At 52.4% G+C, this 27,685-nt stretch overlaps 2 protein-coding genes across 9 annotated transcripts; one reads left to right on the top strand and one right to left on the bottom strand.

The window, feature by feature from the left end:
• Nucleotides 1-9,529: 9,529 nt before the first annotated feature.
• Nucleotides 9,530-13,931, bottom strand: TSPO2 (translocator protein 2). 4 transcript variants are annotated; one of them, XM_073904939.1, is made up of 5 exons: nucleotides 12,856-12,972; nucleotides 12,230-12,272; nucleotides 10,815-11,007; nucleotides 10,286-10,427; nucleotides 9,530-10,037 (listed from the first exon to the last, which is right to left on the bottom strand). In XM_073904939.1, exons 3-5 carry the CDS (start codon nucleotides 10,985-10,987, stop codon nucleotides 9,837-9,839), a joined length of 516 nt encoding a protein of 171 aa, XP_073761040.1. In that variant the 5' UTR covers nucleotides 10,988-11,007; nucleotides 12,230-12,272; nucleotides 12,856-12,972; the 3' UTR covers nucleotides 9,530-9,836. The 4 variants fall into 4 exon arrangements, with proteins under 4 accessions (XP_073761040.1, XP_073761041.1, XP_025746338.1 ...); XM_073904940.1 differs by lacking the exons at nucleotides 12,230-12,272; nucleotides 12,856-12,972 and adding an exon at nucleotides 13,925-13,931; XM_025890553.2 differs by lacking the exon at nucleotides 12,856-12,972 and having other exon boundaries at nucleotides 10,899-11,007; nucleotides 12,230-12,362.
• An 18-nt stretch (nucleotides 13,932-13,949) lies between these two features.
• On the top strand, nucleotides 13,950-25,953 carry UNC5CL (unc-5 family C-terminal like). Of its 5 annotated transcripts, none has more exons than XM_073904935.1 (9): nucleotides 13,950-14,311; nucleotides 18,194-18,638; nucleotides 19,125-19,425; nucleotides 20,135-20,397; nucleotides 21,067-21,168; nucleotides 21,415-21,482; nucleotides 22,329-22,429; nucleotides 22,592-22,705; nucleotides 24,187-25,953. In XM_073904935.1, exons 2-9 carry the CDS (start codon nucleotides 18,254-18,256, stop codon nucleotides 24,407-24,409), a joined length of 1,557 nt encoding a protein of 518 aa, XP_073761036.1. In that variant the 5' UTR covers nucleotides 13,950-14,311; nucleotides 18,194-18,253; the 3' UTR covers nucleotides 24,410-25,953. The 5 variants fall into 5 exon arrangements, with proteins under 5 accessions (XP_073761036.1, XP_025746104.1, XP_073761038.1 ...); XM_025890319.2 differs by having other exon boundaries at nucleotides 14,235-14,316; XM_073904937.1 differs by having other exon boundaries at nucleotides 14,235-14,316; nucleotides 20,975-21,168; nucleotides 24,187-24,315.
• Nucleotides 25,954-27,685: the final 1,732 nt, after the last annotated feature.

Below are 27,685 nucleotides of genomic sequence, written 5' to 3'. Positions count from 1 at the left end.
GGCAAGCCAGGCATAGTGTTCTCACCTCCGGGCCACACAGGCTTTATAACTGGAGCCCTCCGCCCCTCCCCCAGGCCCTCGCCCTCTATCTTTTTTTAATTGAGTGACAGCGGGTGCCGGGATGGGGGGAGTGGAAAATCTGGCCACTAGTATCTCCTATTTATCAGTAGGCAAAGACAGGATGCTGGCAGGTGGGCATGGCAAGGCCCGCTGTCCCTTCCCCCACCGGCTCACACATTTATTCCTACTCTCACCCTCCAACTTATTTCCTTCCCTCTGTTTCCCCGAGCAACCTTTCCAGCTCTGCTGCGGGTATGGAGAAAGGGATAGAGGGTGGGCATCCTGAGATTTAGGAGAGATGCTCTCAGAGGTACAAGCAGGATGAGGCTTGTGTTGAATGGGGTGCTTGCAAAGAAACCCCCGCCACCCTTTCGGCTGGGGAGATGTGGGTTCAGTAAAGGAGGGTCCTGAGACGGGGTAGGATAAGAACTGTGAGTCGTTACTTAAAGGGAAGAGATGCGAATTTGCCTGTTATGGCTGCATAATGCTGGGTCGGTTCCTGAGCCTCCAGTAGTAACAATACTGCCATCTACAAGCTCAGAGGTTTTGAGAGAGAACAGGCAGAGAGGGTCATGGTTTGTGTGTGAAATCAAACTTAATGCTCTCAACAGCCCTGGGAGGCAATCTGTATCAACCCATGTTTCATGTGGGGGAACTGGGACTCAAAGAAAGACTGGTTAAGGACCTTGCCTAGGGCCATACAGCCCACAAATGGAAAAGTCAGGATTCGAACCCAGGCGTTTTTACTCCAGAGGCCAAACATTTGACCTCCATGCTATGTTTCCTCTCAGTTGGTCCTTTATTCATTTAACAAATATTTGTTGAGCATCTACTATATGCCAGGTGCTGTTTCAGGTATTGGGAATATGGCACAGAACAAAACAAATGAAAATCCTTGCCCTCCCAGAGCTTGAGGGGGTTGGGCAATAAACAAGATAAGTGATCCATCTATCTATCTATCTGGTCTATTTGCTGGTGCTAAGTGCTAAGGAGAGAAGGCAGGTAAGGGGGACAGAAGTGTCAAGGGGTGGGGTAGTATTTTTATAGAGTGGCCAGGGAAGGACTTTGAAAAGCAGACAACTGGGAAAAGATCTGAAGGTTGTGAGGGAAATATGCTATGTAAAGGGAAAATGGTCCAAGGGCAGGAAGAACAGGTGCAAAGGCCCTGAGGTGGGAGTATTCCTTGTGTTTGATGAGCAAGCAGATACCTGTGCGGCTGGAGAGTCCTAGGAGGAAAGGCCAGAGAGATAAAGAAGGGCTAGATAGGTAGGACCTTATGGACTTGCCAAGGACCTGACTTTTTCTCTGAAGGAGATGGGAAGCCATTGTCTTCGAACAGATGAAACACATGGTCTGCCTTATATTTTTACAGGATCACCCAGGCTGCTTGTTTGAGAATAGACCAAAGGTGGGAAAGAGCAGAAGCAGAGGGGCCAGTTATAAGCCTGTGAAAGTGATGAGAGACACCTGGAGCCCCTAGAAAAATCCCTGAGCTAAAATAGCATTGGAAGATGGACGGATCACTTTTGCAGTTCACATCTTGGATGCTTAGTGGAAGCCACAGGTGTTTATGCTTGGGGCAGTGCAAACACTCTAGACCATTCTCAGGTCAGTGGAAGGCTAGGGTCAGGGTCACCCAGAGGTTGAAAGTGAGGAACCTGAGAACATTGGGAACTGTTGGAACCCAGCCACAAGTGGGGTTGGGTGGTGGTGATAGAAAGGAAGGGTACCCTTCCACGGTCTGCCTAGAGAATAGGAATCAGGTCAGTCTGGAGTATTTGGGGCTCTCTCCCTAGAGAATTGTGAGCAGCACAGAGGCCCATGAGTAAGAGGCCAAGCATTTAGGTCTTCCTGGATGGTCATAGTTTCTACCTGTCATCCAGGCATAATTACTACCAGTGCCCCTTTCACTCCCCAGAGTGCTCCGGTATTGACCATAAACTATATGGTCACCCTACCTAATAGGCTTATTACTGAAAGCACTTATCCTGAGATGATTTTTTTCAGGTGTTTTTTCCCGGGGTGTCAAGCACAGGGTGGTAGGAGTAGTGCCTGTGTCCACAAAGAAAAGGCGGTGATTGCTGATATATCGGGGACACACATTATTCATTGACATCCCACAAACATACAACATTTCAGTGCAAAGAGTTTACTTCCTTCTTTTATTTGATCCACACTTATCACCGTGCCAGGTACGGTAGGAGATAGCGAGAACACAGAGATGCGTGAGGTGTAGCCTCGCCTGGAGCACCCTGTCTTCACCCTCAGCAGGTGCTCAGGCGTGCATCAGCGCATTCAGGCCTCACACGTCTCACACAGGTGGGCGGGGATTGCTGACCTTGGTTTGCAAGTAGGGACCTGGGCCCAGCTCAGGAAGGTGAAGTGATTTGTGCAAGATCACACAAGGATTTAAGTCCAGGTTCTCTGTGAATAATTCTTATCTCCAGGGCTGCACCCAGCCAGCTCTGATGAATACATGTCTAAAGCGGTATAGGCGTGTTTGTCCCTCTCCTACTTCCGGGTCAGCCACAGTGAGGGGCTTGGAACAACCAAGGATGAGTCAAAGGTCTGGGGGGAGGCAATCGAGGAGGAGGGATCCTTTCCCCCTATGGGAAAGATTTCCTCCTTGAGGACACGTTCTTTTTTTTTTTTTTTAAAGATTTATTTATTTATTTTTAAAGATTTTATTTGAGAGAGACAGAGAGTGAAAGAGCACAAGCAGGGGGCGTGGCAGAGGGAGAGAGAGAAGCGGGCTTCCTGCTGAGCAGGGAGCCTGATGCAGGGGCTCAATCTCAGGACCCTGAAATCATGACACTAGCCGAAGGCAGACACTTAATCGACTGAACTGCCCAGGTGCCCCAAGATTTATTTGTTTTTAGAGAGACAGAGAGAGAGAGAGAGAGAGAGACGGGGGGAGGGGCAGAGGGAGAAAAAGAGGGAAGAAGCAGACTCCCTGCTGAGTGTGGAGCCTGATGGGGGGCTGGATCCCACAACCCTGAGATCATGACCTGGGCCGAAATCAAGAGTAGGATGCTCAACTGACTGAGCACCCAGGCGCCCGAGGACTGGGAATATGGCACAGATATTTTGGCTGTCAAGTATAACCCAGGATTGGGAGGGAAAAAATAAATCCATGTTCATGTCCCCATCTCAGCCTTGATTCACTGTGTGATCTTGGCCAAATCACTAAGCATCTCTGGCCTCAGTGCTTCCATCTGAGTTATTGTCCAGGATGGTTAAAGGGATGGAAATGAGAAGAGGAGACAGGCTGGCTCCTGTGGGGGTGAAGATGAACAGTGAAGATGAACAGTGTCGTGAAAATTTCCTGACTCTGAGTGATGGTGGGAGGTGGGGCAGAGGTGGACCCAGGCTGGTCCTTTCTGAAGAGGTGACCCCTGGCTTCCACCACACCCACATATACTTTTTCCTTTGATACTTGGGAGAGCATCCTGGGCCCTCCCTTGGACTGAGAACTGACAGCTTCCTTTTCCACTGCTCCTTTCCAGCCCCCACCCCTACCCCCCCATCCCTGGAGGCCCTCTGAACTAGCTCTGGCTATTTATGGCACCTCCTTGGGGCCTGGTTCCTGGCTGGTCCCTGGTTCTCCTTTCCAAGTTCTACCAGTTTCCCCTGCTGGCCCCAGAGTGCAGCAGCTAATCTGGGGATCAGGTGCCAGGAGCTTGGCTCTGCCCTCCTGCAGCAGCTGCTATATTCTTTAGGGCGGGCATTCCCCAACCCCCCTGTTAACACTTGGGTAAGTTTCTATCCCTTTGCCCCCCTGCAGAGGAGGAGACAGAGAAATAAGGTATCTAGTTCAAGGTCACAGTAGGAGTCTGGGGCGGGTGCTGGAATTTGAACCCAGGTCTGCCAGTCTCCAAGTTCCAGGCTTTTCCAACTGTGTTATGCTGCCTGGGATTCAGGAACAGGGAGTGCTGACACTAGCACAGCCCTTCCTGGGGGCCTGACACTGGTCTAAGCAGGTCATGTAAATTAGCCCATTTACTCCTCACGAGGATATTGGAGTAGATACTACTATTATTCTCATTTTATTGGTGAGGAATTGGAGACCAGAGAGCTTAAGTGACTTGGCCAAGGTCACGCAGCTAATGGAGAAGAGCTGTGTGCTGCGAGTCATGCTGTTGCCCCTTCACCATTCAGCTCCTACGGCTACCAGGACCCCCGCGGCCAGGCTTGAGGACGGGGGGCAGGGGCGGGAAGGGGTCTAGGGGAGGAAGGGCTTCTTCAGGGACTTTGTCAGTATGTGAGGGGTGCACGTGCACAGGTATATATGTATGTGTGGTGCGTGTGTGTAGAGGGTACGGGTGTATAGAGACAAAGCAGCTGGTGAGTAGGGATGGAAACCAAAAAGGGGAGTCTCCCAGTCTGTCTCTGCCGGCCTCGGCCCCATTCTCTCCTCATGGCAGTGGATGGAAGCAGCAGATTAGGCCCAAGAGAAGCTGCAGCCTGCCTCCCCCGCTCCCATTTCCCAGGGTCATTTCAGAAAACATTTGGATGTTCTGGAGGTGGCTGAGGAGTAAGGGACAGGGCCAGGCACAGCTATTCCTTGGGTCTCAGTCTGATGCTAAGCTGCCCTCACTGGGAAGGGAGTCAAGGCCAGGAGGAGCCTAGTGGAAAATAGAAACCTCACCAGGGGAAGGTTTAAATTTTCACTTTGTGAAAGAAGACACCTCGGGAGCGTGTTGATGGAGTGGGTGCTTTATGTGTTGGAACAGCTGGGACCCCAACAGTGCGTTGCCCCAGAGACCCAGCCCGGGCATGCCCTTCCCTCGGTCACTACCGAGACGAGGTACACAAACAACGGGCTGCAGGCACCAGACACCCCGCTGGCGGGCAGAAGCCTGCACCCTCCAGCAACTGTTCTGTTGACATAAACACGGAGTGTCCAGAGCTTTGGCCGGGCGGGGGGAGGGGACCCAGGGTCTCCCAGAGGTCTAAGGCTGAGATCAGGGAAGGCACTAGACTCGCAGGGCAGGCCAGGGTTTTCAGTATCCTCCTGTGCAGCACGCAACGCTCGGCTTGCCAGGCAGAACATGCTGCCCCAGGGGAAAATGGTGACACCGGGACTTTAGTCCTGGTCACCGCGGTCCTCCATCCTGTCAGCCACTCCCGGCACCGCCCGGCTCCTGCAGCAGGCCCTTCAAGTCTTTGAGGAAAGTGATCTGATAAGAACCATGCACATGAAGGTGACTAACAGTGTTCCTCTTTGAAGGGGGTGTTTGCAGGGCCAAAGAACCTACTAGGAGAATTTGATAAACTGAATCAACTTTTGAGAGGAGAATTTCAGTGCTTAGAACGCTCAGTGTGTAGAGCAGGTGCAGGTACAGGGGACAGGGGTTTCTTTGGTGCTCCTGTGGGCAGATAATTTCCGTGTGGGCTGGGGGATCTTGGAGATACAGACAGTAGAGGGACGAATGAAGCTGAAGAGATACCACTGAGGCACCTGTTGTGACAAAGAGGGCCTGTCCCCGTTTGCACGCTAGCAGAGTGGGCCTAAGTGGGTGAGGGTTCTTGAAAGCTAGGAGGAGAGAAGGGGCCTCGAGGGACTCTACCTGAGCATAAAAGAGGGAGGTCCGGATCTGAGGGGGTCCCGACCAGAGTCAGGCTTTGTGTGAGTAGGTAACTTGCCTGCCACTAAAGAGGATCAGCAGTAAGTCCTTAAAACAAAAGGGACTTGTCCTTGTTTTCCAGAACTGCAAGAAGGAGGAGGACTCTGAAACTGAGGTTGGGGTGCTGGGGAATTCCAGGAGATCGGATGGATGTGGCCACCCCAAAGGAAGATTTTGGAGCCCTGGCCCAGGCCTGGCCACACTCCGGGGGCCTTACACTTCCTTCCACCTGGGCATCACCTCTACCTGCCCGTGGGAAGGAGGGGCTGGGGACACCTAGAGAAAACACTGTCTGCACTCTGCTCCCTCCCAGCCCAGCGGACCGAACTTTGTCCACTATCGGTCTGCCCACATCACCTCGCCCCTCTGTGGCTCCACTCTGCAGACTAGGCAAAGGGAGGAAGAATGCAGGGTTCGAGGCAAGGAAGGAGGAACTAAGCTACAGTAGAAAGAGATGTACCACGTCCTGGGGGTGCTATGTGAGCTGGTGCAGCGCTCCATCTCTGCAGACACCGGGGGTGGGGGGACTGCACAGCCCTTGAGGAGCTCATTTCCCCCTCCCTGCCACCCTCCACCCAGTGAATCATATTCACATGCTATGTGCCCACTCAGAGGCAAATGGAATACTACCACCCAAGGACAGAGAAGCACACACACACACGACTGGGATGGTGGGATCCCAGGACACACCTAGCAAAGACAGGTGGCAGCTCTGACTCTACTCAGGCACAACTCTAGGTAACTGGTGATCTAGGAGGGGCCCAGGGCAGTGTGTGCTCATCATCAGGTGCGGCTCAGAACTGGGAGGTGGGGTGGGGAAGGGACAAGGGGTTCAGGCAGTTTGGGAGACTGGGCGATTAAAGGCTCCCACCCAGGAACCAAGGAGTGGTGCAGAAGGGAATTTTTTTTTTTAAAGATTTATTCATCCATTTGAGAGAGAGAGAGAAAAGGCTTGCTGCCATGATCGCGTGATGGGGGGAAGGGGCAGAGGGAGAGGGACAAGCAGACTCCTCACTGATCACAGAGCCCAACTTGGGGCTCAATCTCATGACCCTGAGATCATGAACTGAGCTGAAATCAAGAGTCGGACTTTTAACTGACTGAGCCACCCAGGCGCCCCTGCAGAAGGGAATTTTAAGGATGACTTTGGGGACAGAGTTTGTGGTTGGAGTCCTGCCCTTTCTGGCTGTTTCTGTGCAAAGCCAGGAAGCCCCTTAGTTTGGCTCATCCCTTTCAGGCAGTCTTGTTATTCCAGGGCTTGGGACACCGCTCTGTTGAACAAATCAAGCTTTGTTCTAGGGCCAAGTGTCCAAAACTAGAGGTATCTAGATGCCTGGGTTTGTGGATCAGCTTGCACTGGGGAGGGCAAAGTCATGCAATGGACTTGGGCTGACTCTCCTCTTCCTAGAGCATCAGTTAAGCTTCTAGAATTGCTGGCAACACAAATAAAATTAGTAGCAAATATTTATGCTGCCTATATGAGATGATGATGACAATGACAATGACAAATAACTCTGGGGTGTTCACTTGCCTAAGGTCACCCGCTGATAGTGGAGTAGGGCTGAGAACCCATGTAGCGTGGTGGCTCTGAGCCCACCCTCAATCAGTATTTGTAGATTATGTTTCTATGCTTAAAACAGTTATACATATAAGTGAAGTTATAAATTCAACTAAAAGCAGCTTTAGAAAATTTGATAGAGGTGAAGACAAAATCCACCTGAACGTGCACCATAAAAAGCCGGTCATTTTGTGCGTGTGACACTGGTCAGGCTAGCCCACAGACCTGAAGAGAGGTCACTCACTCTCCCCACTCTTAGAAAGTGAGGGAAATACCACTGGGGGTCTTGGAGCAAGATGGGTCTCCAATTGTCATGTGAATCAGAACCATGCATGCTTAGTGAACAGGTGGCCTCCGGGTTCCCCTCCTAGAACAGCTAACAGGCATTAAGCACTTCTTCTGTGCCAGACCTCTTTTTACTGATCTCATCTCTTCTCGCCAATTCTGGGGGGGGGGGTGCGGGGCATTGCACAGGTGAGAAGAATGAAGTACAGACAGTGAAGTCAGTTGCACTGGGTTACCAGTTAGTAAATGACAGTCCATACCAAGCCCAGGCTGGCCTGTCTCCAGGGCCAGAACTGCAAACCATAGTACTGTATGGCCTTCCTTCCCCAAGATGATCTGATTCTGTGGGTCTGGAGCAGGGTTGGAGTCCAGGCCTTCCGACAACTGCCCCCGGGAGGTCACTGGGCCACACTTTGAGAACCACGCTGGTAGCTGTTTCAATCAGGCTGATCATTTAGAACCACCTGAGAAGTTTCAAGAACTATGAAGACCCTGCCCTTCCCCAAACACAGGCTTTTTCAATGGGTCCAGATTTCCCTGCAGGTGTTGGTGGGGTGCTGGTCAGCATTTTCTTTTCATTGGACGAAATGTTCATTTTTCCAATCAATAAAGATACCTGAATACCTGCTCTGTGCTCTGGGCTGCGCTGGGACTGGGGATACAAAGGTGGGTGTACCTGACTTGCCTGCCTGGGCAGAGCATGCCCTTTCTGGAGGCAGAGAGGATGCAGATTCCTTCTTGCCTGTTCTCCTTTGGTGGCTCCAGAAAGAGCCGGTCTCCTTGAACGATGTCCTTCTGGCTTCTTCCCTGTGTGGTCCTTGGCCCCCACCAGAGAGGTCATAGCTGGTTCTCCACCCAGAACTCAGGTCACAGAATCAGTTTGTCAAAGTGAAAAGAGCCCTGAGAGACCATCCATACCTGGAGCTTTCAATTTTTAGTGAAAGTTGACACAAGTGCTGGGAGCTTGTTAAATATAAAGATACCTGGAGCCCACCCCAAAAGTCACGCACGGGTGGGGTCAAAGGAACATGCATTGTAATAAGCTCCCTAGTGGCTCTGCGAAGCACTCAGCAATGGTTCTCAGGTGGGCTGCAGGAGGTCCTGGGGAGTTTTAAAAACACTGATGCCCAGCTCCATCTCTAGAGAGTGGTCAGTCGCTTCAAAATCTCCTGTGCAGGGTGTCTGGGCCTTCTAGCTGACTTTGTTTGGGCTTTGGGGGAGGCAGCCCCAGGGGCAGTCACTGCTACCCTTGCTACCACCAGGGCCTTAAAACAGGAGGAGAATAAAACAATAGTAGAGAAGAGACAAAAATAAAGAAGCCAATGAGAAGATGTAGAAAGAGAGAAGTCTGGGCAAGAAGCTCCTGCAGAAATCACTTATCAGCACTGAGGGGTTCATCTCTTTTTCCCAATGTTTTTTCTTATTATAATAGGCATTAATTGATTTTTAAAAATTCATAATAAAAAAGTATATGAAAACAAAAATAAAAAATGAGCTATAATCCTCCTTTATCAGAGATAATTGCATAAGGTCTTAATATGACATATATAAAGTACAGTATATTGCATAACCGTAGTATAATATTATTATAATAACTGTAATATAATATGATCTATTATACATATTATATTATTGTTATTAATATATTAATTAAAATCCGACGAAATAACATTAAACTATTCTAAAATAAAATATAATATATAAACCTGACACATATAATCTGTATCTTTTTCTTACTCTATCTACTTTTCCGTTTTGCTTTTATAGAACCTTTCAAAAAGACTTTGTGTTCCAGGTAACTGAAAGTCCAAGTCCTAAATACCCCGGCCCTATTCGGAGGGCGCCCAGGTGGAGCGGGGACGGCGCGCCCACCCTCCCCTGGCCGTGCGCGCTCCTGCACGCATTGACGGACACGCACTCCCACACGTGCACAGATGCGTCTAACCGTGCTCGGCAGCCCCAGGCTTCGTGTTCCCAGATAGGCACTTCATATCGTACCCAAAGTTAGTAAAGGATTTTATTAATGGATATTACTAAGTTACTTTATTAATACAGGATTAATTAATTTATATTAAGTGGTAAAATAAGCTCCCCTCCCTCCCTTTTCTGTTTCTGAAATCGAATGGAAATTGGCACGAGGGGAACCAGGACAGTGACCACATTGGGCCGAGTCATCTTCAGGGATTCATCAATCCCTGGCCCCCCGTCCCCCTCCTCCCCTCTCTCCCAAATAGCCCCACAGCCCTGCCTGCGTTCTCTTCTACCCCTCCCCTGGCCATCCTCCCTCCTCTCCTGTCCCTGGTGCCTCAGTCACTCTTCTCCCCCATGGGCTGAGGCTGATGGTTAGGACAGAGGCTGTCCCTCCACAGGCGGTAGGCGATGGAAGCGGTCACGGTGAGCCAGGCCAGGTAAGGCAGCAGGAGCACGGCGGCCAACTTGTTGATGGGATGCCAGATCAGCGCTGTGCTCACCACCAGTCCGTAAAGCAGTAGCAGGTGCAGCAGGGCCTGGGGGGATGGGTGGGGCGGGCAGGGCAGTGAGGCAGGCTGCCCTGAGAACTGAACCCTCTTCTTTCCTGCAGCACCCTGGACCCTGTGAGCCAAGTTGCTGAGGTCTGGGCACTCAACTGGAGCTCAGAGAAGTCCGCCCACCCATTAACCTGCCTGCAATCGATTGGTCTACTGTGTTATCTGCTCTGGGGGGGGGGGGGCAGTGGTCTCACTTGCTCCTACACTGCTTCCACTGCATGCCTTACCAGACCATGGGTGTGGGCTGCGAAAAAGAAAATCAGGACAGCCCAGCTGACGGCGAGCTGCACAGCATAGAGGCCGAGAGGCAGGGCCAGGGGCCGCCCAAAGCCCCCTCCCAGGTCCTTCCACACCAGGTAGGAGGCATAGCTGTGGAGAGATGGTGGCAGAACACTCAGAGGGAGGGTGTTTCATGGCAAATGAAGGAAGTCCTCTGGCATAAGGACACTTGGTTACCTAAAGGAAGCCGTGTGGGCTGAAATGGGAGCAAGAGTGTCTAAGCATCACTTGAGGGCCAGCGGGGAGGTGGTGGGAGGAGCCCAGCTCGATGAGGTGGGGGAGGCAATGGGGAAACTTGGAGAAGGGGAGGAACACAGCTGGCTGGAATCCTAGGCAGGCACGGAGGGGACCCACCATAAGAGGCAAGATGGCGTGCCATCACTTCGGAGGTCAGAATGCGGCAGTAGTTCAGGAACGGGGGCCCTTGTTCCCACCCTAGCAGGTACCAGGGCCATGGTATGAGAAATGGGTGCTCACCCCATGACAAAGTAGATGGTGATCCACCCTGCCAACAAGACTTTGTGAGGTGGGCACCAGGGCGGTTTCTTTGGGTTGTCGTACCAACCAGACATCCGATGACGGGTGAGCAGCCAGAGCAGGATGGGCCCCAGGTGGGGAAGGGCCAAAAAGATGGCGCCTTGAGGCTGCATTCCCCTCACAGAGGCAAAATCTAGGAAGGCAGACAACACGATGGTGGTGGGCCTCCCTCTTAGTCCTTTCCCTGGGCCTGCTTGACTGTCTCCACCTCCTACCTGACACAGTTCCCTGGCCTGAGTCCCTCATGGGAGGTCTGGTAAGAGATGCCATTCTCCCCACCATGGGCCAGCTCCCATCCGGTGAGCCCACACTGCCTTGCCCTTTCTCTGGCTTCCATGGACTTATTTTCTCCACCACCCATTTGGCACTCAGAAGATACTGTCCAGTACTGATAATTACTTCTGAGTGCAAGGCTCCTTCCCCCATCATGTATCTGACTCCTAGAGTTCAGGTCTAGGTATGATTGTCTTTTCTGCCTCCCATAGTGGGTTTCACTTGGTCAGGTACATAGCAGGCCCTTGATAGGGACACTGCCTTATGCTGAACTCAGCCAAGCTGATCTAACCCACCTAGAAGGACCATGTTCAGAAAGGCAGGAGCCAGAGATTCCCTGGGGGTCTTCTCTAGTCAAGAATGGGGCAGCCCATCTGCCCCCAGGCTTATCTCGACACACCAGACTGGCAGACCCAAGAGGCCCAACCAGCCTGAGCTGCTGCCCAAATTCGAACTTAGCTGAGTGACACTGGGCTCCTTTCTCTGAAGCCTTAGGTCTCACCTGTTCCTCAGGGCCTAGGGAGGTCCCTCCTCCACACCTCCACTTCCAGGGAGTCCGAGCCACCAACACAAGTGCTCAGCTTTCTTGTGGACTGACTTCTCAAGGAAGCAACTGCCTGGTCTTTGATTAAAAAGTTGCCACACTCATTTGCTTGTTGCCTTGGATGTCACCGGCATGTGGAACAAGGCACAGACCCTCCTCCAGCCAAGGCCCCCCACCCCCTATCGTTCTCATTTGCACATGATGTTTTAGCCTCCTCCCCATGACTGCCAGGATGGCAAGGAAGACGGATGCGGTGATTCTCAGTGTCCTGGAGTGACTGCCTCCTCCATCCGTTCCTGTCAAGAGCCCCTGTCCATGTCCTGGAGGTTCTGGGGACAGGGCTGACTGGTCTGCTTGCCTGTGCATCTCTCTATTTCTCTGCTCCTCACTGTCCATCTGTTCATCACCGCCTTCTTGTCTCTCTCTTTCTGTTTTTATGCCCAGTGTTGGAGCCCCTCCCGCACCCCCCCTCCTCTTTTCTCCTGTTCTCCACCCTCCTGCTGCTGCCTCCTTATTCCCAGACTGGAGTTCCCCTTACCTCAGGCAGCACACCTCCCAGGCCGAGTGCCCGATGATACCCGCTGTGTGCAAAGCAGAGGAGGGTGGGGGACGGGAGAAGGGCGGAGTGAGGCTCCCATCTGGCCTGTCTTTCTCCAATGACACGGGTAGTGGCGCTGGCATGTCTACATAGCCCTTTTAGGAGAGGTCCCCTTGTTCTGCTAGACCTAGCCTCTGGAGGAGGCCCCTTGATGAAACGGCTGAGGCTTCGGCTCTGTAAGAGCCTGATCCCCTGGACCAGCTCAGCCCCAGCCTGCAAGCCTACCGAAGCCTGTGGTCTCCACATCCCGTGAACTTGCTTTATGTCCACGGGTTGGGGGGGGGGACCCTCAGATTTCCTCAGGACCTTTCTGTAACTGGGATTATCCCCAAGTGAGGCAAGCACCAGCAGCTTGGAAATGAGTTCATGCTACATGGACGCAGCCTCTGGTTATAGTCTAGTTGGCATGCTCCTTCCCGGCTTGGAACTCGAGCTTGACAGATTTTCACAAACCCCTCTAACTTCCTGACTCAGAGGAGAAAGCAGCCTCCTGTGTGACTCAGACAGAGCCTTGTCCAGCAAAGACTAACACCCGCCCTTTTCGTCCCTATAAAAGTTCTGAGCACCTCCTCCTTGCTCGTCCTTTACTCATGAGGTCCCTTTCCCAGGTTGGCAGTTCTCCATCGTTCCTTTGCCCCATCTCTCCACTTTGGGGACCAGGCACCCCTGGGAGGTGTTTATCCCATCCTCTGGCTTCTACCCTGGGGAAGGCAGAGGGGGGTGGGGGGGGCATTGCAGTCAGTGACAAGAGGCTGGGCAATCATTAACTGAGGTGAAAGCAGTGGCAGTTACTTATTTTCTATGAGATGATACCTGGGGGGCTGGGGAGTTCCCCGTGGTCCTTGCCTGCAGGAGTCCAGCCCACGGTGCCCACCGTGACAATGGTTACCACTCACTGGGCATCTATTTTGTGGCAAGCATTTCACGATTGTTAGCTCAATACCGACCATGCTTATCCCTCACGTGGTGGATCGCATTGTCTGCCTTCGTCAGACAAGGGAAGGGAGGCTCAGAGGGGTCGAGTAACTCGCCCGAGAGTACACAGCCAATAGAGGAGTCGCCTGTGTTCAGTGTCCATAGTCTGGGGCCAAAACACATCCTCTTTTCTCTGAGTGGGCTTACGCATTCATTCAACAACAGTCTTTGTTCGATACCTGCTATGGGCCAGGCTGTACCAGGAGCTAAGAGTACGACAGCAAACAGCTGAAAAAAAAAATCCATCTTTGCAGGGATCTTTCATTCCACTGGCACTATCTTTCCGAGGCAGAATTTCTATGAAAGGACTTGGGCTGGCAAACAGCCCAAAGTCTGCTCTCCCCCAAGTGCAGGGTTCCTGCCAACTCTGAGTGTGGGCAGGGAGCAGATAGGGGAACACCCCGATGCTGCCAGCACCTTGTGAGTCGTTAACCCTCCCGGCGCCTCCTCTCATCTCTGTGCGGGAAACGGTGCGACTAGGCATTGTCTGAGCTCCTGGACCAGCTGCCTTGGCGTCAGCTGGGAGCTTCTTAGAGATGCAGAATCTCAGGCCCCAGCTCAGACCTGTGGGATCAGAACTCCTGTTTTCACCCTATCCCTTGTGGGGTTTGTGTGCACGCTGTCCTTTGAGAAGCTCCTGGTAGGGCTCCCCCCTCTTACCTTCTGCCCTTTCCCTCGCCTCTGGCTGGGGCAGCCATTCACCAGCAGAAGGCATTGTAGGGAGGGGTTCACCTGTACCCAGGTTTTCTCTTTCTCTGTCCCCTCCCTTCCAGACCCAAACTGGTGAGTCCACTGACTTCTGCCATCCTCAGCTACTCCTCAGCCTTGGCTGAACTTTGCCAATAGACAGGACAGACTCCCCCACCCCTTCTGAGGGCGCTGGGAGGCAGGTCATTGCCGGGAAGCTCTGGGCCACTCCTGCCCAGATTCCCCGCCCACCTCCACTTGTCTGCTGGCCTGGCGACCGGGTCTGGCTGACCTCTCTGCTTCTCAGAGAAGGAAGTGCTGTTCCTGGACAAGCCGGCAATCTCTGGGAGCACCTACTTGGTAAGGTGAGCACCCCCTGGGGCAGCTGGGGGTAGGGTGGGCATTGCAATGGAGCCACCTGGGGCTCAGGGGAGGAGCCAGGCCAGCTTAACCAGAGTGTGGAGAGCCTCTGCTGGAGGAGGAGATGGCAGAGGGCAAGTGCCCAGTGGGTGTGAGGACCTGGGAGACAGTTGTATGCACTATGGAAATGTAGACTATGCTGATGAATGCTGCCCATTGCAGGTTTGAGCTCATCCATCCCGGTACTTTTTATGTGTTTCAGTAATGAGCTAGCAGGGTTTGAGTAGGCTTGGTAAGAACCAGTTTTGTGGCAGAAGGGTTGAGAGTTGCCTCAAAGGACATGAGCAGAGCTTTGCAGCAGGAATCCAGATCTCTGTGCTGGAGGAGGCAACTCCCGAGGGACAGGTGATAGCATTCTAAAGGACCGTTGTCTTGGGGGACCTGCTACCTGGGGTAATCTGGAGTTGGGGCAAGGCAGACTGGAGCCATGGGTAGTAAGGAGGCAGGCATGGATCTGGGAAGGTCTTGGCTACATTTATCTGGTTGCCCTACTGTAGATTCAGGACCCTTCCTTCTCCTAGGGTTAAGGGGAGGATGGAGTGAGGGCCAAGCAGCTCGGAGAGCTGTCAGCCTGGGAGAAAGGGGCGAAGCTGGGGAGAGTTAATGAATCGGCTGCTCATGAAAGGCCCCTTGGGGCCTTGGGGAGCAGTATGCCAACTGTTCCAGGTTGGGAGCCTGGGCAGGGAGACTCGGCTGCGCCACCCAGTGGGGTGGAGGGGATTTGGACTCTGGTCTTTGGAGGCCCCAGGAAGGTTGTTGCTACAGAAACAGAGCGGAGTCCCTCCTTTCTTTCATGTTAGCTAGCCACCGGCGCCTTTGTGGGCGGGGGGTGAGGGGCATCCTGCACCATGGAACCAAGGATGTGCCTTTCAGGTCTTTCCATTGATTTTTACTTTAATTTTGTTTCTTTCTCTTCCAACTTCACTTCCTCTAGAAGTGGAAAGGAAGAGAGACCTGGGGTGGGGGAAGCGGGGCAGGGAGAGAAAGGTAGTGTTTCTGGAACACGGTCGTCATCCCCATTCATCCTTCCCTCTGCCTTCAATTGTAGCTTAATATCCTCCCATACGTCTCCACGGTGGGGAGAAAACTTGGCTTCCTCATCTGGGAAATGGAGATAAAAATAACACCTAGCTCACAAGGGTACTGTGAGGATCAAATGAGATGGGCCACACAGAGTGCTCTGACACAGTGGGCATAGAGTAGAACTCCAGAAATGATAACCAGTATAATTGCAGTTATAATTCCAATTATCTTTCATGTGGAAGGACCTTTTGGAATGGCTGCACCAAGGGAGGCTGGCTGCTCCAGCCCCCTTTCCCACCAGATGTGGGGCCTTGCCAACTCACCCACTTCACTTGTGTGCCCTGCAAGGGGCTTGGCTGAAGCACGCTGCTGCCCTGTCTGCAAGGTTTGCATTTTAAGGCAAAGGGAGTAAAGCCAAACCTTTCTTCCTGTCTATGTTTTCAGTGGGGACGGGGGGGAAATAGATCCCACCCCAGTCCTTAATCCTGAGGGTACAGAGGAGTTTCTGCCCCTGTCTGGGAGGACCTAAAGAAAGGGGCTTGGGTTTCGTGGGCCCTGAGGAAGGAAGGAAGAAGGTGGGCATGGAAGGAGCTGGAGGCTTGAGGCGAGGCCTCAGCTCCGGGTCGGGGTGTGAGCCAAGGGATGGGGGAGGAACGGATGTCAGAAGCCTCTCTAGTGCGGAGCCTCGTGAATCCACCACGGGGATCCCCAGGGTTATGAAAGAGGATATTATGCCACCCAGAACTCAGCTACAGAGCGAAGGAATCACATTTCCTCAGAAGCTTCCTGAGAGCTACCTAAGACATCATCTTTGTCAAGATTGAACTTCCCACGGTGAGAGGTACACAGCTGGTGCTCAGAAAATGTTCATTTGAGTGGGAAAATCATGTGTGACAGCGTAGAGTCAAGGGTTGTTCCATAAGGTGGGATGGCAGCGGCAGAGGCGAGAAACTTTGGAGGGGTGGGAGTGTCAAGGGCCGGTGAGCCACGGGGAGGCGCTGTCGAGCAGGGTCAGGAGAGGGTCCAGGTGGGTAGGTGAGGCAGATGGGGAGAACAGATAGAGCAAAGGCCAGAGGCTGGCATTAGCCGGGTGTGAGGCCCCTAGCCTGGCAGGAGTGTAGGGTGTTGGAAATTAAGGGAGGATGAGGGCGGTAGACTCTGGAGGGCCTCAGGAAGGTCTGGCAACTGTATGGGGAAGCTGCTGGAAGGGCCAGGTTCCAATCTGAGGCCCCCACTGGTAACCAGGTGAGCAGGGAGCTGGCGCCCGCCGCCTTTGCCCTGCCTCCTTCCAGCCTCACTGGAGGCTCCCACCTTTGGTTTTCTTTCTCTTTTTGCTTCCACGTTTAACTTAGTGTACTCTCCTTCTATTTCACATGTCCCTGGGAGCTACCTTCTGACCTTTCTGGCCGTAGGTGGGGCATAAAGAAACATATTTGGGCAGTGCTTTATCATCGGCAAATGCTTTTCCCATGATCTCATGCCATCCTCACAATCACTGTGAGTGGTAATTATTATTTAACTTTTGATAGCTTTTCAAAAGAATTACGAAGTTAATATAAAATACACGCCAGGGGTGAAAAAATTCAAATACAGAAAAAAAATTTAAGAAAACTGAAAGTCCTAGTTCACACCTTCCACCCTCTCAATTTCCTGTCTGTTTCAGTTGTGACCGGTGGGAATAGTCTGGGGTGTGTCCTCTCAGACCTGCATTGCCCCAGACAGAAATCACTAGCAGGGGTGGCTGCTGAGCACTTGAAACAGAGCAGGTCCCAACTGCCATGTGCTGTGAGTGTAAAATACACACGGATTTCAAAGACTTAGTATGAAAACAGAATGTAAAATATTTCAGTAATTTTATATTGATTTCCTCTCAAAGTGATATTTTGAGTATATTGGGTTAGATACATAAAATATATTATTAAAATTAATTCCTCCTGTTTCTTTTGACCTTTTTATTGTGGCCACTAGAAAGTTTAAAATTACATTTGTGGCTTACATTATATATATTATATTACATATAATAAATATATATTTACATATATATGAAATATATATACTTATATATTATACACACACACACATATATATGTAAAGATTTTATTTAGTTATTTTAGAGAAAGAGTGATGGGGGAAGGAGCAGAGGGAGAGGCAGAGAATCCCAAGCAGACTCCCCACTGAGCACGGAGCTCAACTTGGGGCTCGATCTCATAACCCATGAGATCATGACCTGAGCCGAAATCACAAGCTGGATGCTTAACTGACTGAGCCACCCGGGCACCCAAGCTTACATTATATTTTTACTGCATAGCACTGCTCCAGACCTTTCTCTGTGATTGACAAATATACACCTATAAATATGTATCTCTACTTGTATATAGTTCTGTTACTTGCATTAATGAGATTGGAGGATGTCTAGTTCTCTGTAACTTGCTTTTCCACTTAAAGATTTCTCTGTGAGGATCAAGAGGGTCATTTCGACAGATGCAGAAACTGAGGGACAGTAAGCAATATGACAAACTCGCTCAGCCAGTGGCCAAGGTTGCACTTGAATTTACATCCTCTAACTCCAAACCCAAGTTCTTTCTGCCTCAGGGGAGTTTAATGTGATGTACTAGGCCATGGGGAGCCATGATAGGTTCTTGAGTAACACAAAAATAGGTGAAGTTTCGTTAAAGGTATTAATTGGGGATGCCCTGGAATGAAGACAATTTGCTCTCTCACTGCAGCCAGTTGGAAACTAAGTCTCGGCCTCCATGACATTGAAAAGGCTTACCTGGCCCTGCCTCTTTCCTCCTCCAGGTCCTTGGCCTTGGCTGGCCCAGGGGTGAGGGGAACTGGCAGCATCGAGTGACCAGGCGGATGTGCTCCCATGAGAGTTCCTTCCAACCCGCCCAGTTGCTACTACTGGTGGGGGTCCCTGTGGCGAGTGCCCTCTTTCTGGTCCAGTGCCTTCGATGGCACTGTCCTCACTGGCTGCTGCGGGCCTGCTGGAAGCTGGATAGCCAAGAGGAGCCAGTGGGCCATCCCACTCCCCTACCAGAAAATGAGTCCTCAAGGCAGTGCCCGCCGGCCACACTGCCGGAGATGGCCGCCTTCTACCAGGAACTGCACACACCCACTCAAGGCCAGACCATCATCCGTCAGCTGATGCACAAGCTGTTGGTGTTTTCAGCTCGAGAGGTGGATCACCGTGGTGGCTGCCTGATGCTCCAGGATATGGGCATCTCTCTGCTCATCCCACCAGGTAACAGCACCTTCTCCCTTCTCAGCCTATAGTTCTTCATTGCATGTTGTACAAGGGTGTCACGTCTAAGGGAGCATCATTCATAGACATCTCCATAATTTTGAAAATTGTTTGTATTTTAGTATGACTTTATTGACTCCAAAGATGGATAGATTGCATATTTTTATGACAACTCCCTGACAGGTGGAAGTAAAGTGCCTGGTGGTAATGCACAGTGTGTTATGACAGTTCTCAATAAAGGAAAATGTCTGGAGCAAGAACACCTCTTGCAAATTCCCACTAGTCCCATATGGGCTAGTGTGGTGGCCCCGGAACGAACGGGGTGACCTGCTCAGGATTACGCCACAAGCCAGCTCACAGTCTTTCTCTCCTAGGCCCCCTCTCTCCTGGGCTCCTGTCCCACCTCCCCTCCCACTGTGGCCTGGCCCGTTCTGGGCTGGGGGTGATCCTGCCTGCCAGGCCCATCTCAACTCTTATTCTCCCCAGGAGCTGTGGCTGTGGGCCGCCAGGAGCGGGTGTCACTGATCCTGGTGTGGGACTTGTTGGATGCCCCATCACTGTCCCGAGTCCAGGGGCTGGTGAGCCCCGTGGTGGCCTGTGGCCCCCATGGGGCCTCCTTCCTGAAGCCCTGCACCCTCACATTCAAGCACTGTGCCCAGGAGCCCAGCCATGCCCGTACCTACAGCAGCAACACAACCCTGCTCGATGCCAAGGCCTGGAGGCCCCTGGGGCGGCCTGGGGCCCACACCTCCCGGGACGAGTGTCGCATCCAGGTCTCCCACTTCAGGTAGGCCCATCGGCCTGGTCTTCCTGCCTGTTGTCTTGGTCTGCCTCATCCTCACCTTTCTGTATGCCACTGCCCCTTATCTGTCCCAGATGGCCTACAAATCCCTTCTCCCTCCGTGGCCCTTCCTGGTCCCTCTGTCCTAGTGTGTAGGGCAGCTTTTCCCACTCCAGCCCTGTCCAGGGAATATGCACCCTGCGGCAGTCTCTCTGCCTGTCTACACCTACCGCCCCAGCCCTCCGTCTAGAAGGGTCTGTCCCATCCCCACCTGTCTCTACCCTGTGCCCCTGTTCAGGACTGTCCCTGAATTGTCCAGGGTAGCCTGTTCCCTCCAGTTCTTAAAGAGCCCCTCCCATCTCATGTCTGTCCTTAGCTCTGTCTTTCTGGGATCTTGGGCCCTTCGGCCTCTCCTTCCCACTGAGCACAACAGGGCCAACCGTATGTGGGACCCTGCTGTAGCACAGTGGCCCTGAGCCCACCTTCCCGCCTTCCCATGCCGGAGGGGGCCTTCTGGCTCTTCTCCCCACTCGGTGATGGTCACCGCGACCTGACTCACATTTCGTCCCCCTACCTGCCCAACTCCCGCCCGGTTCTCCTCTATACCTGCTCTCTGCTGCTCTCCTCGGCTCCTAGGGCCGTGGGACCCAGGAGGCAGGTGCACTGGGGTCCCAGCCTCCCCTGAGCCAGTCCCTGTCCCCGTCTTTCTCTGCAGCCTCTACACCTGCGTGCTGGAGGCACCAGCGGGCCGGGACGCCCGCAAATGGCTGCAGCTGGCTGTGTTCTGCTCACCCTTGGCACCGGCGCAGTCCCACCTGCAGCTGCGCATCTACTTTCTCAACAACACTCCCTGTGCCCTGCAGTGGGCCATGGCCAATGAGCAGCCCCATGGTGGGCGCCTGCGCGGGCCCTGCCAGCTCTTCGACTTTACGGGGGCCCGAGGGGACCAGTGCCTGAAGCTCAAGTACATCTCTGAGGGTGAGGGAGGCTGGAGCCTGGGAGACAGGGCGGCAGGAGCCCCACTAGAGGGAGGGGGTCTGGGCCTTCCCCTGGGTAGAAATCTGGGAACCTCGAGTTTCTCTGGGAGACTCCTGGGCAGGCAACGGCTTCAAGGGGACCTCTGGCTTCTGCTGCTGCCCGCGGGAGCCCCAGGCTCTGCCCTCTTCCTCCCTCTGTGGTCCATTCGGCCCTGGCCCCTCTGTGGTAGGACAGGATGATGCAGGGTGGGGCGAGGGGAGGGGAGGCTTTTATTGTCCCACCTGGCTGGGGCTGGTGTCTGAGGAGGAGTCCCAGTTGTCTCTGTCCCCCTTCCTTTGTGGCATGGGCCACTGCCCTTGCTCACAGGGCTGAGGATATCTGTGTGGTTCATGGACAGGGCCCAGATGCGTGGCTGCTTCGGGGGTCGTGGATGGGAGGTGGGAGGCCTGTGTGCTGTGTGTGTTGGAGGTGTGTGGGGCTAGGAGACCTGCTCACAGGGTCCCTGTCCAGGCTCTGAGGACTCCCATCCACTTGAGACACCCTCCTGCTTTCGCTCCTGCCTCATCCCTCCCCACAGCACCTGGCATGACACCTGCCACAGAGTCGGCCTCCTCAAATACTTGTGGAAGACTCCCCTTTCTGAAGCCTTCCGCTCTGCCTCCTCCCCAGGTTGGGAGAATGTGGATGAGAGCAGTTGCCAGCTGGTTCCCCATCTCCACATCTGGCATGGGAAGTGCCCCTTCCGCTCCTTCTGCTTCCGGAGAAAAGCAGGTAGTTCAGGGGATCTGGTCCACCTCCTCCCCTGTCTCCTTCCCAACCCCAACCACTCCTCACCCGCCTCCTCATTCCTCTAAAAGGCGAGGAGCCACAATTGATCTTTGTAGAGAGAAAGATGGAGCGTCCTGCCCAGTGTCTTCACATTTCAAAAGGCCTGCCTTTGGGGTCCCCTTCACTTCTCCTGCTCCCTTTTGCCAGGCCTTGCCCTCTCTTACCTGCTACGTCCTCTCCCCTTTGTAGCCAATGAGAACGAGGACTGCTCTGCACTTACCAGTGAGATCATCGTCACCATGCACACCTTCCAGGATGTGAGTTGGAGCTGAGGGGCAAAGGAAGGGCAAGGCTTGGGGGAGCCCTGGGCAAAGTGGGCCAGGGGTCTGGTGCCCAGTAAGTCTAGCCCCAATTACATAATCAAACAGGTGGATGGCATTCTTCCAGGGGCTGAGACCACCTGGCCTCCAAGTTACCCTTCATCCCTGACTCACTCCTGTCTATTCATGGATGAATCCAGTAGGAGGGTAAAAGAACCAAACCCTAGATTAAGCCTTCCTCTTAGCCCAGAGGAACTTGGATATCAGAGAAAAGTGATTTCTTTCGAGGCTGACTGCCTGCATCTGAGAGATGATGTGTGTCTCTTCAGTGTGGAGAGCGGCCAAGGAGGGGGCTTGAGTAGGTGGGATGGGAGTTAAATATCCCACTCTCCCAAGGCGGAAGAGTTGAAGACATCAGGATTGAGAGTCTTTGGGGAGCCATGGTGGTGCCTTAGTGGAGAGTAGGCCAGTACCTCTCAGGTTGTCACCTGCAAGGAGGGACCAAGGGATGGAGGGAAGGAGACACACATGCCTGAGTTCAGTGTTCCTATGTTTCCCCTGCCCTGTGACCTCACCCACACTTCTCCTGGTGTCTTAGGCTGCACCCTCTTTGGGCTTCATGTCACAGCTCCCAAAGAGCTCAGGAAGCAAACTTCAAGCTGGATGTTCTGGGGTCAGGGGAGCAGAGGGGAGGGGCTGCTAGGCGGAGTGGGCTGTATCTCCTGGTAGAGTAGCTCTGGGTGACAGGCTGAAGGATATGAAGAGTGGAGGCGGCTTCCCCAGTTTCTTGCTCAGGGATGTCTCATGATCCCTAAGTGTGTTCCCAACCCTCTGCTGGCTCAGGGCTTGGAGACCAAGTACATGGAAATCCTCAGATTCCAGGCATCAGAGGAGGAATCCTGGGCAGCACCACCCCCTGTCTCTGAGCCACCCCCATGCAACAGGTGAGGTGGGGTTGCTTGGGCTGCTGCCGGTAGTGGGACATTTGGGCTTCTCCCCCTCCCATCCCCGGTTCCCGCAGGCCGTGTACACCATTCGGGGTGTATGTGGAACGGACTGGGTTTCTCTGATCCTCCCCTCTGAGAACCCCACCTCCCCCATCCCAGGCTGCCTCCAGAGCTCTTTGAGCAACTGCAGATGTTGTTGGAACCAAACAGCATCACAGGCAATGACTGGCGTCGGCTGGCCTCCCACCTGGGGCTCTGTGGCATGAAAATCCGGTAAGAGGGGCGAGGTCTGCGGATAGGAGAGGGGGGTAGACTGGGGTAGGGGGGCTCCTGGGACACCTTGAGGACTGCAGCACAGACAAGGAAGCAACTTAAAAGTTAGAGAATGGCTAGTCCCCACCCTGTTCCCCATAATAGAGCAGCTCTTTTTATTTATTACCGTATTCTCAGTACCTAGAATGATGCCTGGCTCATGAGTAGGTGCTATAAATATTTAAAAATGAATCAATTAACTTGTAAGTCATTGGGTACATACTGAGTGCTTGACATGCTGTGCCCTGAGGGGTAGAAGGCAGACTATAAGATAATGTGTATAAAGCATGTAGTTGAGTGCCTGGCGTATGTTAATTCAATCAGTGGTAGTAATAATGCAGGCAATGTAACCATGGTCTCTGTCAACAGCAATCAGTTGGAGAACAATTCTGAGCTGGGCTCCGGAACCCAGACTGTGAGTGCAGTGGTCAGGAAGGACTTCACCCAAGAGATGGGAGTAGAGCTGGACCCAGCTGAAAGCAGAGTGGCTTTAAAAATCACCTATTTATTAAACATTTATCAAGTACCCACTATGTCCTGGAAAACTATGCTAAGCATTGGAATACAAGGTAAATGAGACCTTGTTCCAGCATCCGGGAACTCACACTGTGGGAAGGGATCCAGAGAGCCTAACACAATAAAGGCAGTGCTTCTTGTGCCTTATTGTATATATCCAATGCTGCCCAGCAAGTTGAAAACAGAGACACAAAACAGCTAAAGCAAGAATAACGAAGACGTGGGGGTAGCTCTGACCAGAAGTCTGAACTGGAGGGTGCAGATGGTCTCCACCTAGGAGGTGGGAATTAGAAAGGGCTTTAGGGAGGAGGTGATAGGGAAGGGGGGGAGCCGGGACTCTGTTGGGAGGGAGTAGCACAGCTGGTTGAGGGTGTGGTGTGTGCAACGTGGGAAAGGGATAGGCTCACAGCAGGTAAGGTTCAGGATGGGATTGGGAGAAGAGATCAGGAAAAAATGGCAACACCAAGTACCAAGTTGTGGGTGAGCTGGGGGGGGTTGGTGTCTGGAGTATGGGCTTGGCTAGTGCTGGAAAGAGGCTCTGGAAGGTTTTTTGAGCAGGGGAGGGTCCTGGTGAAGCCATGGTTTAGCAAAACTCTTTCCTGACTGGCGGGCAGGGTGTGGTGGCCTGGGGGAGAGGGAGAAGGAGGGGAGAGTGTTTTTGGGGTGGGGGACAAGGAGAGCAATTACAGACCATCCCAGCTGGAAGCAACCTTAGAGGCCCTGTTGTCCAAGCCCTCGGTGAAGGAGGAGGAAACCGGGGTCTAGAGAGAAGTAGCCTTTGAGCCAGGACAATCTCAGGTCTCAAGGTCCCGGGCCCTCCCACCACTGCAGGCCCCTGGAAGGCAGGTAAGAGCAGGATGAGGGCCCGCGCTGGGGGAGGGGGTGGATCCGGCCACCGCGAGCCCACTAGCCCTCATCCGGCCCAGGTTCCTGTCCTGCCAGCGCAGCCCTGCTGCAGCCATCCTGGAGCTGTTCGAGGAGCAGAACGGCAGCCTGCAGGAGCTGCACTACCTCATGACCGTCATGGAGCGGCTGGACTGTGCCTCGGCCATCCAGAACTACCTGGGCGGGACGCGCAGTGGCAGCCCGGCGCCAGTCCGCTGGGGCGCCCTGGAAAACCAGGGCCTGGAGCTGGACGAGAAGCTCTGAGCACCGCCTCCCAGCACCTCCCCCTCCCCCCCCCCCCCCGGGCGGGGCGGGACGCGGTCCGCAGCACTCTGGGCACCAGGGGCCCCGTCACCCACGAAGAATGCAGCAGGTGCTCCTGGCCGTGCCCATCGACCTCATCAGAACCCTTCGACGGTGCCTGCGGCCACCGTGAAGCCAGGGTGCCATTGCCAGCCTCCCCAGGGTCAGGATCACAACTGCGACCCGCTGGGTCCTGCAAACAGGTCCTGTCCTGGCCGGCAGGGGGCGCAGGAGCCCAGAAGATGGTCCGGCGTGACACGCCTCCCGGAAGCTCTTTTCTAGAGCCTGCCCTGTTGGCACTCCTTGGGGACTGTCCAGTCCACGGGTTCACTGGCTCTTCGTGATACCCAGCATCGGACTGGGTATTACAGGGAATCCTGGGATAGAGGAAATAGGGCTCGGAGCTTGACAAACCCGTAATGCTCTTGTGGGAGTCAAGGTGCACTCATGGGCTGAGGGCCAACTCCAAAACAGCAGTGCCCTGTGGTTAGGGCATGTGGGCAGGGGATGAACAGATGCCGATGGGGGAGGCAGCGGATTGTGGGCTGGAGCAGTGAGAAGGCTTCGTGGAGGATGTTGGAGAGAGGGTGGGCACATGTAAAGAGTGATTCAGCCATCTTTGGGTGGGGGGAGAAGGGGATGGTGGCTGGACTTAGAGTAGGAGCCAAGAGCAAGCATGGGTGCTGAAGCGTTAAGGAGCTCAGCCTGGTGGGTGTGAGGGGAGGGGAGGACCAGGGTTCAAGGTCAGTCATGCCTGGCTGCCCACCTGTCTCCTTTGTCTTCCTTTGACTCTCTGTCTTTCCATCCTCGCCTTCTGTTCCTCTCTCTCTGCTATTATCTCCATCATTAAACATCAAAATGGAAAAGAAACTTCAAGATGAATGTTCGTGCCCAAACTTTTTACTCTTTATCTGGAACTGTATGAGTTTTCAGTCTCTTTGACTTCATTTTTCTGCCACCATTTCCTGTAGCCTCTGCATCCCTGAATCTTTCTCTCTGTTACTCTGTGTTAGCATCTTCCTGTCTCTACCGAGTCACTGTGCCTGATTTTGAAGGTTTCCTTCACTCTCTGAAACCCTCAGTTATTCCCCTCAGGCAGGTGTCTCTAAACCAATGTTATGTATCAAAGGCAATGAAAGGACACTGGGCCTCCCTATGAATGAGGCAGGAGGATTTTAGCCCATGAATCGAGATCCAGTTTAGGGTCAGGAAATAAACAGTGGGGATTAAAGAACGCGCCACTAAGTCAACGAATATTTATTCACCCCCTACTATGTGTTAGACTCTGTACAGAAAAGAGATTAGTGGGCTGGGGCCTGGAAAGAGACTAAAGGATTTGACTCAGTTTTAGCAATATTTTGTTTGCAAACAGGTGTTGTTAATTTTTTTTAAGGGCAGGCAAACAATCTCTGGCAACACTAACACTTTGCTTTTGTATGTAATTAAAAGATATGAAAGCTTTTTCTATGATAAACAATATTGTATAATAAAATATGAAAATTACCTTTCTTCGTTACTAACTGTATTTTGCTCAGATTGATAAATTTGGATGTGGGTATGAATGGTTTTATTTGGTCAAATTATAACACTGGGGGCAGGTTGGAGGGAAGCGTTTTGTAGATTGTGCTTCCAGGATGAAAATTGTCTGGGTTCAGCCTGGTACATCAGGGAGGTTCACTTCCCATTCTGTTAGAAGTGAGCCTTCAGGGTTGGGCCCTTCCACCTTCTCCCTCTTCCATTGTGTCCCACCCTCCTGGTTGGTGCCTTGGCCTTCCCCACTTCCTTGGCTCAGGATTGGGCTGCTAAGAGCATCTTTCTCTCCTGGAGTCCCAGTCTCTTCCTTGCTCTCCATACTAGCCCAAGACATCTTTATTTCATGTTCCTCCCTACCCTGGAACAAATCATTTTAAGAGTTTCGGGTATTCTGGAATTGGGCATAGAAGCCACAGGGGTTTCTGTGCTGGGATGGAATGCCTTCTGGCCCCTACTCTAATTCCTCAGAATGGGCTCCCAGTACCTGGAAAGAAATGCTTGGAAGTCTTGGGGGTAGATGGCAGATTGCCCCATCCCTGGAGGGTGGATCCTTCCTTTCTTAAATTACACCTACTTGGCATGTATTTGCTAGCACCCAAAGCCGAGGGTTGGCGTGTTCGGGGGGTGTTAGGAGACTTAGTGCTCAGCCCTGCTCTAGCACTAATTAGCACAGCTCCCACCTCTCTAGCTTCAGACTCTTCACCCTTGGATGAAGTGACTTTACCTCTGGCCCTTTTCTTGGTAGGCCACCTGCCTGGTTCCTAAAACACCAAACTTGTGACTTCAGCTCTTACACACGTTGTAGGGCCCCTGCCTAAACTTCCTTCTCTTGGGTTTAGAGCTGGCAGGGGAATAAGCAGGAAGGGTTGGCCTAGGTCTGTAGGCTTAGAGGCTTCAGTATTCAGTCTTGGCTCCCCATCTGCCTGCTGAGTGACACTCATGCCAACGTATGGATTTGCAGTGTCCCAACAGAAATATAATGAAAGCCATATATTTGATTCTGTGTTTTCTAATGATCACACACAAAAAATGTAAAAAGGAACAGGTGAAGTCAGTGTTAATATATGTCCAGAATACTATAATTTCCACATGTAATCAATATAAAAATATTAATGGCATATTTTACATTCTTTTTTCATAAAGTATTTGGAATCTGGTATAGTTTACAATTACAGCATATCTCGATTTGTATTGAACATGTGCTAAATTTTTGTTGGAAATATTTGACCAATATTTAGCTTTCCTAAAATTTACAGCTGAGAAAGCATACTTACATAACAAATTAAACAACCTAAAAGTTTTCCAAGAATGAAATTAGGTATACATTTTAAAATTTAAATCAATTGAAAGAAAATGAAAATTCAGGGGCATCTGGGTGGTTCAGTTGGTGAAGCGTCTGGCTTTCAATTTTGGCTCAGGTCATGATCTCAGGGTCCTAGGATTGAGCCCTGCAGGCTTGACATTCTCCCTCTCCCTCTGCCCCTCCTCCTCTCATGAATAAATAAAATCTTTAAAAAAATTTAAAAAAATACTGTTCCTTAGTTGCACTAATCACATTTCAGGTGCTCCGTAGCTATGTGTGCCTAGTGGATACTGTAATGAACATCACAGGTCTGGATTATGGGTCCACCTGGGCATAACTTTAGTGTGTACTTAACCATTCACTCATTTATTCACCAAACATTTACTGAATACCTGTTCTGC

This window comes from Callorhinus ursinus, unplaced genomic scaffold (assembly GCF_003265705.2).
Source record: "Callorhinus ursinus isolate GAN/ISIS: 27379988/994484 unplaced genomic scaffold, GSC_fseal_2.0 scaffold22, whole genome shotgun sequence".
NCBI lineage: Eukaryota > Metazoa > Chordata > Mammalia > Carnivora > Otariidae > Callorhinus > Callorhinus ursinus.
This window is presented reverse-complemented; position numbering and strand designations above follow the sequence as displayed.

Coding starts and splice junctions, on each gene's coding strand:
- UNC5CL (XM_073904935.1), top strand. CDS start 18,254: ATGTGCTCCCATGAGAGTTCCTTCCAACCCGCCCAGTTGCTACTACTG. Junction 21,483..22,328: donor CCATGCACACCTTCCAGGAT/GTGAGTTGGAGC, acceptor CTGCTGGCTCAG/GGCTTGGAGACCAAGTACAT. Junction 22,430..22,591: donor GAGCCACCCCCATGCAACAG/GTGAGGTGGGGT, acceptor CCCCCATCCCAG/GCTGCCTCCAGAGCTCTTTG.
- TSPO2 (XM_073904940.1), bottom strand. CDS start 10,987: ATGCAGCCTCAAGGCGCCATCTTTTTGGCCCTTCCCCACCTGGGGCCC. Junction 10,428..10,814: donor ACCATCTACTTTGTCATGGG/GTGAGCACCCAT, acceptor ATCTCTCCACAG/CTATGCCTCCTACCTGGTGT. Junction 10,038..10,285: donor CAGCCCACACCCATGGTCTG/GTAAGGCATGCA, acceptor CCATCCCCCCAG/GCCCTGCTGCACCTGCTACT.